Source organism: Poecilia formosa, unplaced genomic scaffold (assembly GCF_000485575.1).
Source record: "Poecilia formosa unplaced genomic scaffold, Poecilia_formosa-5.1.2 Scaffold1, whole genome shotgun sequence".
NCBI lineage: Eukaryota > Metazoa > Chordata > Actinopteri > Cyprinodontiformes > Poeciliidae > Poecilia > Poecilia formosa.
Window position 1 is genome coordinate 6,451,081 of NW_006799940.1, and position 16,650 is coordinate 6,467,730.

At 40.6% G+C, this 16,650-nt stretch overlaps 1 protein-coding gene across 6 annotated transcripts in view; it reads left to right on the plus strand.

Annotated features, from left to right (window-relative positions):
- The first annotated feature begins 11,469 nt into the window (after positions 1-11,469).
- The window catches only part of stxbp5a (syntaxin binding protein 5a (tomosyn)), a 114,252-nt gene continuing 109,071 nt past the window's right edge, over positions 11,470-16,650 (plus strand). For all 6 annotated transcript variants that reach the window (XR_001661660.1, XM_007547543.2, XM_016669582.1 and 3 more), the window contains exons 1-2: positions 11,470-12,097; positions 15,126-15,223. Coding sequence is in view for 5 of the 6 variants with exons in the window: in XM_007547543.2 (XP_007547605.1) it covers positions 11,948-12,097; positions 15,126-15,223 (248 nt within the window). In the remaining variant the exon portion in view is untranslated. The remainder of the gene's footprint in view (positions 12,098-15,125; positions 15,224-16,650) is intronic.

Below are 16,650 nucleotides of genomic sequence, written 5' to 3' on the forward strand. Positions count from 1 at the left end.
CGCAGCTAAGACCCAACTCGGACGACTAAGAAGAGAAGGCCAAGCCTTTGTGTTTTTCGGATGATAAGGCTAAAGTGGTAAAAGGTGAGAGCTCAGAGAGTAATGCCCGAGCTTTGCTGCAGTAATCGATGCTCCCCTGAAACTTCCTCCTCACGAGAAATGTGCTTTCATGTTTTCAGAGGACATTACATTGACTTACTATCATTTCTTTGTCTCTTTAACCTTTACTTTTAAGTAGCGTTCAAGTTCAACTAGATCTCAAAGTTTCTCGGGAAAGTTTTATTTCTAATCCCTCGTGTAAGGAAAAAAACTAATGTACATAAGTAGATTTAACAGTTTTGGATTTAATATATATATGTGTGTATATATATATATATTTTTTTTAATTAGACTCAACTCACTATATACTTTGTAAGATATTCTGCAGCTGCTCTAACAGTCTCAAATATAGCTATAATTTTACTCTAATCATAAACCTAAAGCCAAATCTTGACCCATATGTAACTAGTGAAAAGCCCACTGCTTGAAGCAATAAGGAATTAAAGTTCACCTTGAAACGCATAGTAAGACATAGTTGGTTATTTACATCCCATCCCTGGAGGCTGTTTGCCACCTCACTCTTAGACGGAGCCAGCTGCCTCGCTGTCTCATTATTTCTCACCATCATCCCGCTTGTTTTACTACTGCCACTAATGTCTGACTCCATCAAAACTCAGCAAGGATCATCTCCCCCGTCAGCTAACACAGAAAGTCCATCGCTGTAGAAGTGAAAAATCAACAGACCGCAAAAGACAAAAAGGCTTAAAAACTGAAATTCTCTTAAACTAAACCAGTCCCGATAATTAAAAGATTAACAGTTGTACCATTTCAACTTTTTTCACATTTTTTCCCCCACAAATTAGATTTAGATGGACACGGACAAAAGCCGCTGAATATTTGTGATTGTATTTACTATGGAATTAAAAACCAAATAATTGAAATAGAAACATGTGCCTAAAATATTCCACTTTACCGATTATACTTTTTTTTTTAGCAAACAATGTTCTGATGTATACTTTTTTTTTGTTCGTTTGTTTTAAGGCCTCAGAAGTTTGTATGTGAGCAACTATTTTATTTCACTGTGGCTGTCACTTAATGATGCCTCCAAGCCACCAGCTCATAGAGGTCCTAAAGAAGAAGCTGTTTTTTTGAAGGTCAGGCCAAGTCAATATTTAAGCATGGCTAAGAAAGCACATGTTGAAGCAGATTTATAAACTGTGCCTGAGCCTGTGCACGCACTTCAGGATTCAACACTGGCAGCAGCGCAGAGAGGCAAGTCCCTATTCAGAGCAAAGGCTTAGGTTGACATTTACACCAGAGGGGATCAGAGGATCGTGTGTATGTATGTGTGGGCATGCTGTCATGTGAGGTGTAGCAGTGAAATGATGGCCGCTAATGTTGTAATTCCATTTTAATGAAGAACTTTTCTCCCCTCCTTCCCCTTCAGTTTACTCTCCCTCTAAGACTGCACATCACTGCACAACACAGACATTTATTATTAAACTGTAACGTCCGTGTGGAACATGGTGCTGTAGGCACCGTAGCTCAATTGGTATATATTTTTTTTATCTATTGCCCATAGTTGGTCTGTCTCCCTACTGAGAATTGTTGCCTATGTGACTTCCCTTACGCTGTTTAAATGTGAAGATTTTCAATGCCGTCCAATGTCAGCATTTTTGTCATGTTATTTTAGCAAACTTATCGTTCCAGCGACAGACGGCATAAGAGAAGTTTTCATGCTAAGTTTAAGTTTTATATCCAGTGCTCAACCCTGTGAGGGCTTTTTCTTTTTAAGTTTCTTCTTCTACATATGGAATCGTTCCTTATCTGGATTGAAATCAGATGTCTGACTTGGCTGTTCAAGAAATGAGAAGCTCCTGTGTTCCAGCGGCATTATTGGCATAACTATCTTGCTGCAGGACGATGCACTCTCCAATGAGTTTGGAGGAACTTATTGGAAACCAGGCAGATGTTTCTGCACAGCTCACAATTTGTTGGGGCAACCTGCACTCAGCAGTTCCTATTATCAATTGGCACAGCCAGCCTTGAGTTTACTAAAGAACCTGATGTGATTTGCATTTTGGGAATTTATTTTTTTTGTCGTCTTGTTGTATCATCTTTCCATCTAACAGACTTTTAAATAAATGCGCAGGATCTTTAGAGTAAAGTATAAACTGCATAATCTTTGCATCTTGCAGTTAAGCATCTGCATTTCTTTAAATATGCAGGATGTAGACTTTTTCTAATCTACTGAAAGGTTGCTAAGAGTTTTTTTTTTTTCTTTTCATTACCATATAGATAATTCTTCAGTCCTCAACGTTGAGGGTCTCCTTCGGAGTGATAGTCTTTTTGTAATTACCAAGCTCAACAGCACATTTGTTCTTCTCTGGTTTGTCTGGTGACATTCTGGAGTTTCACTGGGACAGTTTTTCCTCCATATGATGAACAACAATAATTACAGAAGCAAGGCCTGTTATTGGTCTTTCTGACCAACTGAAGCAATTAATCACACTTGGATTATCACAGACACCAGGGAAGTCCATTGTTCCAAATATTACGGTGCCCTCACGTGACTGTGCCACTGAAAAGTAAACGAAGAACTGTAATGTACACTTATTAATAGCTGAATGGTTTGATTCTAGATTTTTAAATGATGAGCAAAAGAGTAACTCAAAGAAATCTGTGTCTTTGTAAAAAAGCACTCTATAGACTTTGATGATGTTTGTAGATGGCTACAAACATCAGCAAAGTCTTCCTGAGCACATTCTTATTTCCCTTTATCTCAAAGATTGATTATTGAGCTGTACAAAGAAGAAATAAATCACAAAATACTTTTAATATGTTAATGCTGCATCAATCTACCAGAATGATTTACCAGTGGACAATAACTTATATTATCCATCACAAACCCTTTTCTGTAGCCAGTGAAATAGTTGGTAAAGTTGGATTGTATTGCTTAATAAATAAAATCACCACTTGGAATCTGCATTCTCCTGCTCTCTTTGGCTCCCTTTTGTTTGATATTAAAATAAGCAGCTTTCTCTTGATCCACTTCAATCATTTGACGTTCCAGACTCAATGCTCGGCCTCAACTGGGCATATGTGTATGAAGCAGTATCTATAGATAGCTGGCTGCGGGGATACACACAATTTCCTCAAATAGCATCACAGTGACAGCTCCAATTGCTGTTTAATTGCCTCATGTTGGAGATGATTGCATTAATTCAGCGGCGCAGACTCAGTTTACACAACAGAGCCTGGAGGTGTTGGGCTGCCAATAAAACAGGAGTCTAAGTTTCATCCCTCTATATTGGATTGTGCAATGGTCTTTGCCAATCACCAGGGATAATTGCTCAGCTTAATTTACCATCAGAGGCCACAGGATGAGAGGGGGCCTTCCATAAGTTCGCTCTATTTATGCTCTGCAAGGGGGGGAAAAAAAATAATTAAAATCCCTCAAAATCCTCTTTCAACAGTCCTGAGCTAGATTTCGCAGCAGGCCTGCGTTAGCTTTTGGATTATGTTAACACGTCCTGACAGACCTTCACTTCTAATATGTGGATAAAGGTGGCGCTTCCACGTGTCGTCTCACACCAGTCCTGCGGCCCTGGCAAGGTCGCTGTGAAATACTGATATGATAAAGTGTGAATTGATTCAAGCTAGCACAAACAGCAGGTGGCTACACAGGGGAATCATTGATAACCTGCGCAGAGCTCCGTTATTGATTATTACGCTCTCAGACAACAGGAGCCATGTTTCTGCTGTGCACAGAGATGCATAATTGCACGCTCTCCGGTTTACTTGTATTTAAACTGCCCAGGTGATGAACACCGAACGGCCGCTTTGGTTTTGGGGAACAAAGACACAAAGTAACATTTTTAGCAAAGTTTGGTGTTCGTTTTGGTACAAGAAAAAAATCCGGAATAAAGTTTGCGGTTGTAATATTTGCAAAATGTGTAAAAGTTCAAACCGTACGGACACTTTTGCAAGCCACCGCATTTACTTTTTAAATGTAGACAATCCAGAAGAGAAACATTAGACTCTTGATAGGGCTCTGACTCCTGCCTCTGGTTCTGCAGAGCGCTAACAGCAGTGGCTGTCTCAAATCACTGAGTCAGTGAAGCTGATCCGAGGCCAGTGTGCTCTTCACCTCTCATGCCTCTTCAATCTCCAGATGACTGGCTCAAGTCAACTTAATGCCGACTGCGGCTTCTTTCTGAACCTGAATCTGTCCGTGGAGAGGCTCAGCATCACAGCAATGGTGGCACTGGCAATGCCCTTTGGTTTATTAGTGGCATCCATCTGCTCCACTCTGTTTATATGTGTGTGTGTGTGTGTGTGTGTGTGTGTGCGGTTTGATGACCATCCTATCGCCTTGGCTGATTATTGGAAACCAGCTGTGCTGCCCCGAGTGGCGACAAGCTGACGTGTCATATCTATCCCCTGAGCTGTTTGCACAAACATCCCTGCATGTGCTCACAGGCTCCATCAGTATGAGCCTTTTCTGGCATTTTAAGCACTTATGACCTTTTGACATAAAAAATAAATAAAGAAAGAAGTCCAATATAACAGCACATCTTCCCGGGAGACACACGTTTTCTCTTATGTTCTTGTCGGGTCTCTCCGCTGCCTTTCTAATCAGGAGCTGTGTGAACACGATGAAGGCTTTACCCTGTTTTCAATAGCTCCGCCTCCACCGCTTCATCTTTTCCATCAATATTTATAAGCCTCACCACGGCCACAGCAGTGAGGACAGTGAGGTGGGGCATTTACAGATGTGCCATTCAGCTGTGTTTCACATGAAACACATCCACATACGTGTCTGACATTAAAAACACGCCGCGCCTAATTCCCTCAAGGGCGACGGCGTGATTATACATACGCTGTGTATGTATAATCTATGTGACATCCTTTTTTTTTTGTTGTTTTTCTGCTTTGTACATTTCCTCCTTGGTCTCCGGCTGTTTGTGTGACTGGAACACCCATGTGACAAACGGCTTTTTGCACGAGCGTCTTCTACACGTCTCCCTTTAATCAGCAGCCCGAGGCGCAGAGCGAGTTTCCTGAGCCGATGATGTACGTCCGCACATTTCTTGGGCAATCACTTGCAGGAGGGAGTGGCAGCTGGACAACGGCAGGGAGGTCCGGGGTCATAAATGTTAAACTCAGGTGGGCTCTGATGTGCGTGATTAACTACAGCTGCCAGGAAGGGCAGAAGGCCACATCCCTCCAGTCCTTCTGCATGACAGGCACACGCCCGACTCTCTGCAACCTGACATTCTCCCTCCTTACATGTCCCCCTGGGTTTTTCACTTTCTCCAGACAGCACAGGGACTTTGTTGCTGTAGGGGTCACACAGGGCTTGCTGTGATGCCGAGTGCTGGGACTGGATCAGTCCTAGACGTGCGGGAGTGCGACAAGGTCCATTCCTGTTCGGTCATCTGTGAGATTTTAAGGGGATAAGTTCACTTGAGGGTATTTTGTATACCAAGACACTTATTCTACATGATTTTATGCAGACAATATATATATATATAAATTACAGTGACAATTCAGACCTTAAAGGTTTTTTTTGTTCTTTCACAATACAGCCACAAATATGAATGTATTTCTTTGAGATTAAGTTTTCTTCTTTACCCTAATTTTCTTTAGGCTAGTATTCAAAGCTAAATGTAAATCGAACAAAGACGTGATCATACACCGAATCTGACAACCGGAGAAAGGAGAGAATAAATCAGTGGTGCAGCAAAGAGGCAACTGTGGAGAATCTGCAGACCACCACTGCTGAGCTGGGAGAATCATGTTCACAGGGCAGCTATTAAAGGTGTGCTCCTCCGATCTGGCCTTTTTGTAAGAGTGGCAAGAAGGAAACTGCAGAAAAAAAAGCCATAACAAGTCCAGTTTGACACAAGCCATGCAGGGGGATGCTGCAAAAACATGGAAGCATGTGCTCTGGTCAGACCAAACCAAAATTGAGCTATTTGGCATTTTTTTTGTTGCCTTTTGCTAGCTTTCTATTGCGCGAGGTGGGAAAACTAGCACTTGACATCAGGGAGAAAAAGACCTCAAATGATTTCCAGCAATAAATGTAGCTTAAAGTGATTGTAAAACTTATTGTTTAATGCAAATGTATGCCACACGATTCAAATGTTTCCATTTTTCTGTTAAAAAAAAATTTAAAAAAATGTTATCCTTCCTCTTTATTATTATTATGTATAATTATGTTGTGTCTGTCAAATTAAAATAATTGCATTGCAGTTTGCATTTTCAATAGGGACATGGATACTTTTGCAAAGAACTGTAAATACATTGAGAACCTTATATGTTAGAGACCACCCAGGTTTCCACTGTAGGACTTGAAAGAAAAGACGGATGTGTGCTTATTTCAATATACAGGCTAATGTGATTGGATAATCTTAAACCTTATGCCAGCCACTGCATAATGCATAGAAATGAGCTGATTTTGGTAGGTCTTTTCATGTCTGACAATACACCTCGAAATCCGTGTTTCCATAAAAACATTAAAACCCAAAACAAAATGCAAAAGAATTATTTTGACTCCGCTGCTCTTTATTTAATCTAAATTACGTAAAACCACCATGACTGTTGGTTTTGCACAAATATAAGTCAGTCCACCATTTGAGTGCAGCAGCTTGCTTGATGCACTCAAGAGTTTTTACTGTAATTGTCTTTGGCTCATCTGTCAGCACCTCTGATCTGCAATTAGCACTAGATTATTTCCTCAACCATTCACACCGAAATCCAATTTTCCTGTTTTTCTGGTTTGTTTGCTTGTATCAATATTCAAACAGTGCCAAAACTGCAGAGGTGAGGAGTAAACTGCCGATTGTATTCATCTGCATAAGTGCTGCATACAGTAAAAGAGGATTTTCTGTTTGTACTCTTAATGTATTCAAGAGGAATTAAAGCACATTTTTGAAGCTTAGAAGATATGAGAGCAATTTAGAATGACAAATATAAATCGTGTCTATTGTGAAGTACATATAAATATATATTTGTAAAATACCTTCAAGTAGGTTTTAAAGAGTCTACAGATAGAATCACCACTTGCGTTTCAAAGGAGGAGCTAAATTGTTGTCCATTTTCAGACACTTTCTATAGAAAGTTAAGTGGGCAAATTTTCCAAAAATATTCCAAATTGTAACCTTTTTATGAAAATAATGTTTATGGCAATTATTTGGACATTTGGGGTTCTTTAAGCCAACATATTCCACAAATATAACCATATCATTGTCATTGTGTATATAGCATGCACAATAACAATAAAGACAAATTTATTTCTGCTATTGTAGAAATGTCATGTGATCTTTGCCAGTCATTAGCATTACACACCAAACACATTTACCCAACGATCTGGTCTGTAATGGCTAAGTTTGGGCTCCGAAATGGGGTTTTGGTGGTTGGCAACAACTGTGCATGTGATGGAGAAATGCACAGTGTGGACAGAGGGTGTGGCCTCAACTGTCCTGCACTAAGCAGGCTGCTGTGTGCAACGTAGATATTCCCAAGTATACTTTCATGAAACATAGTTGCGTTTCATGAATTCGTATCATTTTTTTCCCCAACCAAAAACAACTCAGTGTTCAATGTCTTAAATTCCAGCTTTATTCCAATATATTCATGTTAATTGCCACGGAAAGTTTCCAACCTTGAATTTTCCCAGGGGTTTTGCAAACCCAATCATCACAGCGCATCATGTACTAATTTCACAAAAAAACAAAACAAAAAAACAACTAGTCGCTAAAGCCTGAACTTTTATGGTTAAAGCCTGAACACTTCTGGTTGCATTAAAGAATTCACACAGGCAATGAGTAAATAAATCCTGCATCATGAGAGATTTTATTTCCCAAAATAAATGCAGTCTCCTTGTTCTGCTGCTTTTCAGCTATGACTCTGCATGACAAATCAGCAAAACTGCATAACTAAAAACATTCAGACAAAAAAAAAATATATAAAAAGAATAAAGAAACCCCCAACAGCGCAGGCACAGTGCAAAGCCCTTATCAACACGTACAAACACAGCAGTCAGCCAGCAAATCCAACGCACACAAATGCATATGACGCAGCCAGATGAATGGCCTGGCCACGACACAATGGTGCTAAATTAAATCAGCGATGTCGATGTGGCCCAAAGCTCTCCCCCTCGCAACAACATGCACTCACACGCAACCGAGGATCGACTAATAAGGCAGCTTTGTCTGCACGGTGATGCATTTGGGATCAGGTGATATCGGCCAGGGGCCTGGAAGATGTGAGTAGTCGTTCGCAGCTCATTATGCAAATAAGCATAGCAACAATTGTCCTCAAGCCCCGCCGCTCTGATTCCTGAAATAATGATTTGCTCCCCAGACCTTTTAAAATCTTTTGCGTGCCCTTCTATTTAAAGATCAGCTCACACAGGAAGGCAATTGAACGAGCCAGAATGGACAAGGATTTATTTATATATTTTTTTACTTTTTGCCAGACTAAGCATCAGGTGTTAGGAAGCCGGGGTACAAATACGCCTATTACTTCCACTGCTTCACCTCTGTCCCTACAGCCAGCAGGCACCTGTCTAACATGGGCCAGTTAGTAAACAGGTGGGAACATCAGTGTCACTCAGGCATGAGCTGCCCCAGTGGAGCTTGTCAAAGCTCATATGTTCATCTGCGACCTTACTAACGTACACAGCTGAAGTGGGGTTATGAACTCAACCTAGTTTGGAAAACAGAACAGAACGATGGCTGAAGTTTCCCAGAAAGTCATTGATTGTTGGCTGACAGAACAAAGGGGATTAATGTCTTATACGTTTGATAGCCTTTGGAGAGTTGATTTAGAAATGTAAGTCAAATGACCTTATCTTTATTTAGCCAAACTTTTTTTAACCACCGAGTCCAGTCCAGATTAATTTGAGCAAAAAACACCGAAATTAATGCATTGCTCTTTTTGGCAACTAAAGTTTTATCCACACATAGGCATCGTTAAACGTAGATGCTGTTTTACCTTTCCCTTTTAATAAGGATTTACTGGGAAATATTTGTATTTTAATCTTTAATATGCAGAACTTTACATTTCTTTTTCTGTCCGATTTTAAATATTGAATCAGATGATCTCATTGGTTTCTCAGCATTCGAGTAGCCTTTTTATTAAATTCTTTTCTGATCTTGAGTAATTACTTAGACGGTTACTTTATACTTTTACTTGAGTAAAATATGTTGAAGTACCGCCGCTCTTACTTGAGGACAATTTTTATCAACTCTGTCCGCCTCTGATTCTGGGTTTTATAGTTAAATTAACAATCGTTTACGAATTTAGAATACTAAAAGGCAAAAACACATTAAAAAAAATTAAATAACGGTAAGTTTTTAAATATTTTTGTGAAGATGTTTCGATTAAAATAAGTCTTAGCTTTGCATCTTTGTTAGGCCAAACAGCCGTTGCGAGATCAAACAGTTCTTTGCTACTAGGACTGTTTTTCATGTCTATTCTGGGATGTCAAGCTAATCCTTATTAAAATACAGTCTTCAGATCATTATTGTTATGTTCAAAACTTTCCTCACAATCAGTTTTCCTTTGCAGATACTAACTGAGATAAAGGTCTTGACTCTGACAGAGCCTCTCTGTCAACAATTTCCTGACCACAGTGACGTTGTCTTTCTCATAATTGTCTTATTAAAAGCAACTGTGCTGCCCAAGGCCTGGATTTCATACAGACAACCGGATGCTTTCTGCCAGAATCCTAATGCATTATTCTGTTTGCTTTAACAAAATTGCCAAGCTCATTGACTGAACATTGCAATTGTGCCCACACTTAAAACAGCAGCATGAAAACAGGAAACATGTTAATTTATCTTGGGGAAAAAAAATAACGATGGTCTTTGACGTGGCTTTCTGCTCTGGTTTCGTATGCCTCTGAGTCCGCCCACTAGCGGTGTGCACAGGTGATGGTTGAAGCTGGTGTCTGAGGTTTGTGATTTACAAAACTTGTTATTGTGGTAGTAAAAGAAAAAAAAATGCAGTTAATGCCAAGGAGACTCATGGTGGTGGGTTATGAGCATACAGTTGTTTTCATGTAAGAAAATGTGTGGTTGTGCTCTTTTTTTCTTACCTTTCATTTTTCAGTATAAAGTCTCAGTTTGTGTCAGAAGAGTGGATTTTGTATTTGACCATCTACTTTGAAACATGCAGGGTACCCCATCCTGGGGCCCCTTTCCATTGATATCTACAGTCTCCTGCTAGCTCAGATTATAACAAGTAATGGCTACCATACGTATGCAGATGTTACACAGCTCTAATACAATGAACACTAGGAAGCAGATGCTTAGAAAAAAAGAGGGAAATCAAGAGTCAGTACTCAGCTTCAGCTATTACAGTTAAAAACTACTGAACAATCAGAGCCAGAATCTTGGTGTAATGATGGACTAAAACCTGAACCTTCAGAGACACAAAAAGACAGTTATAAAGTTGGTCTTCTATCACCCGAAGAACTTTTCCAGGACTAAAGTATGATGACGTCTCGGCAGGAGTTTGAAAAACTCATTTGTTGATCATAAGCAATGATAATAAAATTGATTACTGAAACAGTGTCTTCACAGGTCTCCCTAAAAAGTTAGACAGCTGCAACTGATCCAGAACGCTGCTATTGTGTTTTCTCTAAAACTAGGAAACTGAACTTGTGACTAGGCACAATTTAAAAATACAAGTTGTAAAAAAAAAAAAAAGTGTTCAAGTTTTCCTGATTTAGATTAGTCTCATAAGACACATTTCCTTTAGCATTTCAACTTGCAGTGTAAAACTATTATAGAAAATAATTGTGTAGAGTGACATTGTAAATGCTTTCCTTCTTTTAATTTTACCTGTAAACTAAAACCCAAGTTTCTCAGAAATTAAAACAAGTCAAGAATGATTTTTAACAGAAATTTTATGTTGTTGCCATCGCCTTTAGCGATTTTATGAATGGAAAGTTGAGAGGACGGGAAAACGTTGTAGAAAAAGGTGTACAAGTAAAGGAGATGTTGGTCTTATGTACTATTCAGATTTTCTAAAATCTCTACTTCAAAATGTATCACTCTCTGCATCATCAATCAAGTAAAGTAACTTTTTGATCATTATTTTAGTCACGTTAAGTTTACAAAGTGAGCACCTTAACCACTACTTCCTAGTGTTTCCATGGAGAGTCTTCCATACAAGCTGACAGGACCTGGGTGCAATGGAAAAGAATGTTGCAGAAGCAGCGGCTTGTTTGCTTGTCTTTCCCCACGCAGGATTCTCACAAAGCTGTAGCATCCCCACATCACCAGGTGCAGCGGAGCAAAACTCCACAACGTGGCCGCGAAAAGGGGCGGGGGTAGTGAGGCAGGGAGGGGGGCGTTGTCGCTGGAGACAGATGGGGGGGAAAAAAAAATGAGAGAGGGAGGACACGGTCTGGAAAGGTGGCAGGATTTTAGTTGAAACCTCCACTCTGTCAGACATGCGCAAGAGCAGAAGCTTCTCCACCGCTGCGCCGCGTTTCCGCCTTGGGTGAGCAAACGCGGGCGCACACAGTCCGAGAGGGGCGGGGAGTGAAGCCGAGACGCAGTGGCGGTAGAGAGGGGAGACGCAGCAAGCACGGATTCGAGCAAATTGTACGCCAGCCTCCACGTTTCCCCCCACCCCTCAGAGAGGCGACCTGTGCGGCGCGCGCCGGAGCCTTCCCAGCATGGACACTGCGCTAAAGGAGAGGCACTAAGATGTGACGCTCGCGGGACAAGATCAGGGGAGACAGAGAGCGCGCGTGCGCGTGTCTGTGTGTGCGTGCTCGTGGGGAAGAAAGTGGGCTGCACTCATCTTTCTTCCTTTTTTTTTTTTTTTTTCCTCCCCCCACCCCCTGTTTGCCGGTGATTTCAAATCTGAGCTGCGCGGCGAGAAGATGAAGAAGTTTAACATCAGGAAGGTGCTGGACGGCTTGAAAGAGGCGTCCTCCTCCTCTTCCTCCTCCACGCCGTCTGTCCAAGTAGGGCCCCAGGAGAACAACCTGATCCAGGAGACGCTCCAGTCCGAGCATTTCCAGCTCTGTAAGGTGGGGGAGACTTCTGATTCTTATCAGCTCGTTGGGACTCCAGCTAAGCCATCCTGTCTGTGTGCGCCGTTTAATTAATTAATTAATTAATTAATTAATTAATTTATTTTGTTTGGCTTGCTGTCATCCCATTCCAGGATGCACACGATGCGGGGAAGCTGCAAAGAATTATATAATTATTTGGAGATCCTTTGTTCTTTTCAAATCTTCATCTCAACTATTTCCAGGTGTTCTTTTTTTTTTTAAGAGACACGGAGAGGATCTTTAAACCGTTCACTGATTGCATTTTAGTTTGTAAAACATCCATTGAGAGGCAAATCTTACGTTCAAGTGACTGTGCGCTCGAAACAGTTTCAGTTTGGTTGCATTTTTGGACCTTTTCCCTGTCATCTGGTCACAGTATGGTGACATGCGTCGGTACACTCTGTGCAAAATGTCAGAGTTTGCTGTGTGTGTGCATGGTCTGAACTGTCATATCAAGGGGCTGGGCACAACTGATCCTGATCTTGCATAATCTGATGGGTTTGGATTAGCAAAACGCTTATGTGTATGTGTCTTTCCTTTCACATTACCCCCCTCTACCGCCCTCCAATGCTCACATCTTAACTCCACTCTTCACACATAAAAAAAAACAAAAACAAAAAAAAAAAACATGCAGGCTCTCTGTCCTGCATGGAGTGATGTTGCCTGAAGTGACTCCGAGCCTGTTTGTAGGAAATAATGAAAAAAATAAAGAAAAATGTCTGCATCTCTCCATCTAGACTGCACAGAGTAACAACAGAGGGGATAATTAAACACTCATGCAATTTTCATGCAATGCATGCTACATCTCAGCCCACTGCAAAGTTAATTTGGCATTTCCCCAGTTGTGCTTTAATGATGAGGTGTGGAGTTTTAATAAACCACACTGTGTGTGCTGGGTATCGATTTTTTCCCCCCCACACTTCTGACCTGCGTGGATGCTAAAGACTCAATTCTGGATTACTTTTAAACTTGTGATTTGCCATGACTGTTTTCATGAGTCTCCAGTAGACACAGGAAGCTGTGTTGAACATGGAATCAGAGTTGGGGTGGTGAAGTTTCTGCAGAAATCAAGTTTGTACTTATAAAGACTGCCAGAAATAATAATGCAAACAAGATGCAGAGACCAGACTTTTCGTGATTCAGACTGTTTTATTTCTTTTATTTGTTTACTTGAATTTTTTTTACCAATTCAGATTTTTGTTTCCCTAAGGACTGTATCACCTAGGAGAAAGAAATGAGACCAGAAAAGTATTTTGTTGCAGGTAGTAGTTTTTGTGTTGCTGAATTAGGATTGTTGCAAAACATGACCTTTAAATTTAAAGATGCAACAGAGTAAATTAGAGCATAATTTCTAGCTAATTATTTTCAATAATTTTTCAATAAAAAAGAGAAAATATCACATTGTAGATTCACAACACACAGTGTTGTTTAATCCAGGTGTTAGTTTCTATTCATTTAGATGATTATGGGTTACAGTTAATAAAAACTTGAAGTTCATTTCCTTAGAAAAAATGAAGATTAGATGAAAAAAGACGGTTGGCTTTCCAGTTGTCCTGACAACCTACACAAGGACGGTGACTCAGGAAAAAAAAAAAAAAGGTCATTGCTATAGAAGCTCATAGATTGCTGTACATAATGTAAAGTTAAGTGGAAGGAAACACTGGTAGAAAAAAAAATTCCACAAGCTATAGAAATAACCACAGCTTTTTGGGAGAGCCATGAAGCGAAGCAAAGCTCAGTGGAGGGTTTAGATGGTGTGAACTCTGCTGGAGTCACAGCTTCAGAGCCACCATGCTCACATGTGTCCAGGACATGGACTGCAACTATTTCATTCCTTTTGCATGTAAGACACTGCCCAATAAAAATAAGTTTCTTCTTTAAATTTTAATCTCTGAAATATCTTCAACAATATATCAATTTATTGAGTCTCTCCTCGATATACACAAGATCGGCTGTGTTGACGTGTTGCTCCTGATAAGCATCAGATTTGGGATGCTGGAGAATCCGAATGTTCCAGGAAGGCACGTAAACGCTGTTCACTTTTGTTTTGGGGACTGAACGACTGTCAGTATGATTTTTGTGTTTGTATCTCAAAAATCAAAAACGCCCTACCTCTTAAGGTAAAAAAAAAAAAAAAAAAAGCTGCTAGATTTATGTCAACATACATGAAACACAAGGCAGCTCAGCACCTTCTGTAGATACAGCAGTTCAAGCATGTTACAAAAAAAAACAAAAATAAAAAACAGCCAGACATCTGATTGAAGCATCTTCAAATGAGACTTCACACTCCCTCTCGCACCTTCCCTGTCTGCCCAGACCAGAACTGTCTGCAACGTCTCTGCAAGAGAGGCAGGTGTCTCTGCTGCACCGAGTCCTCCTTATGTAACACGCTTTAGCCGTCTGCCACAAAGCAAACAAATCCAAGGGCCCACCGATGACTGACTGATGCCATAAAACCACAGTCACACATGCACCAACCGTGAAACATTTTTTATTCCCCTCGCTCTCCCCCCCTCACCCCCGCTCGTGCCATACAGGCCTGTAAGGGGACCAGATCATGAGCAAATGCACTTTATTGATGTATTTTATTTCCAGACTTCAGTGTAATCACGACTTGATGTGGGAGGCGGCGAGAGAGGAAGGACAACAACATAAAACAAGAAATGAGGGAGAAGAAATCTGAAAATAGGCCTGTGATTACCAAAGCAGGCCAGAATATCAGCCTTTTGCAGAAGACAAACCTAAACAGAAACATGATTTGTTCCTTTTCCTCATCCTGTTCTCTCTCATCTTTGCAATTTCAAGCTTAATTCTCCAGTTTCATAACAGCCATCCACATCCATCTGGGCTATTTGTTTACCGAAATCAGGTGTGTGACATCCTCCAACAAAGCAACACCCCTGCTGTGAAATGCAAATTGATATTTTCTGTTATGAAATCTGACTTTTCTTTTTTTCCCCCCCTTCCTCCTCCGTCTCCATCTTCTACCTGCTTGTCGCACCAGACTGTCCGTCATGGCTTCCCCCATCAGCCGTCGTCGATGGCTTTCGACCCCGTGCAGAAGATCCTGGCCATCGGTACCCAGAGTGGAGCTCTCAGATTGTATCCTTTCATTTACCTTTTGAACTGTTGCAGAAGTCTGTGCCCTGAGGCGGCAGCAGGTAAGCGAGTGAACATCAGAGCTGCCATAGTCTGAGGCTGATGGACAGTTCTGCCGCAAAGGTCTTGAGTAAGCTTTCGTTTTTATGCGTTTTGCTTTGAGGAGTGAGACTTTCTGGTGACTTCATCATGAGTTTTTGCAGACTTTCTATAGGTCTAGTTTCTTTTTTCCTTTCAGTTTCACCTGGTTTTTCTCATTTTTAACCAAGCCCAGGTGTGTTTTAACGCTTGTTCGTGCCCCTTTGAACTTTTTTCACAATGTTTCATGTTGAAACCACCAAGTATCGATGTGTTTTATTTGCGCAGTGTGGATGATTGTAATTGTTGGATCAACATGGGGCAGTTTGTAGCTCAGAAGCTAAAAGTTACAGATATAATAGATATAGTTCCAGTTGTTAGATCAGTTCTGTCCAACTTCATTGCCCCCCTTTGAAGAAAAAAAACATCCTCACAGGCCACCACTACTTTACAGTGGAAATGATGTTTTCAGTATGATGTGTAGTGTTACTTTTCTACCTTAGAGTTTTGTGCTGTAGGCCCAGAAGCTACATTTTGGTTTCATCTAACCAGAGCATCTTCTTTTACGTGTTTGCCACATCCTAAGAGGGCTTGTGGGAAACCTTAAGTAGGAATTCTTATGGCTTCATTTTAACAGTTGGTTTCTACTTGTTGCTCTTCCACGAAGGTCATATTTGCTGACTGCGTGATTAATAGCTGTCCTGTTGACAGTTTCTCCCACCTGAGCGGTGAATCTCTGCGGAGTTATCACAGGTTTCTAGGCTGCTTCCATGATTGATGCTCTCCTTGCCAGGTCTGTCAGTTTAGGATTTGCTGATGTGGTATACTCTTTTCATTTTCAATTGACAGATTAAGCATCTCCTTGATATCATTTAGTAACCTAACGCTTTCTTTTAAACTTCTGCATGGCTTTTTATTGGCTCTCTTGCTGTGTTCTACGTCTCTACGTTGTTTTCCACTAACATTCTCTAACAAAGCGCAGTGCAAGTGGATTAGGTACTCTCTGAAAGCAATTGGCTGCTCTGGTTTGCATTTAGGGATAGCAAACTAAAAGAGGAATATGCTAATGAATAGCACACACTTTTTGTTTTATTTGTAAGGAGTCTGTAGACATTTCTGTTTTTGCATGTGTGTGCAACACTTGTCAGCTGTGACTTCTCTAAACTGCTTTTATAAAAAAAAGGTTAGTATGGTAAAGACTTTTCAAAACCATACATAATTTTCCCTCCTGTTTAAAATGATGCACATATTTTATGTTGTGTAATCGCATAACATCCTGGTAAAGAACTCTCAGGTTTATGTTTACAACCAAACAGAATGTGAAAAGTTCGGCGTCGTAGTGTGTGTGTGTG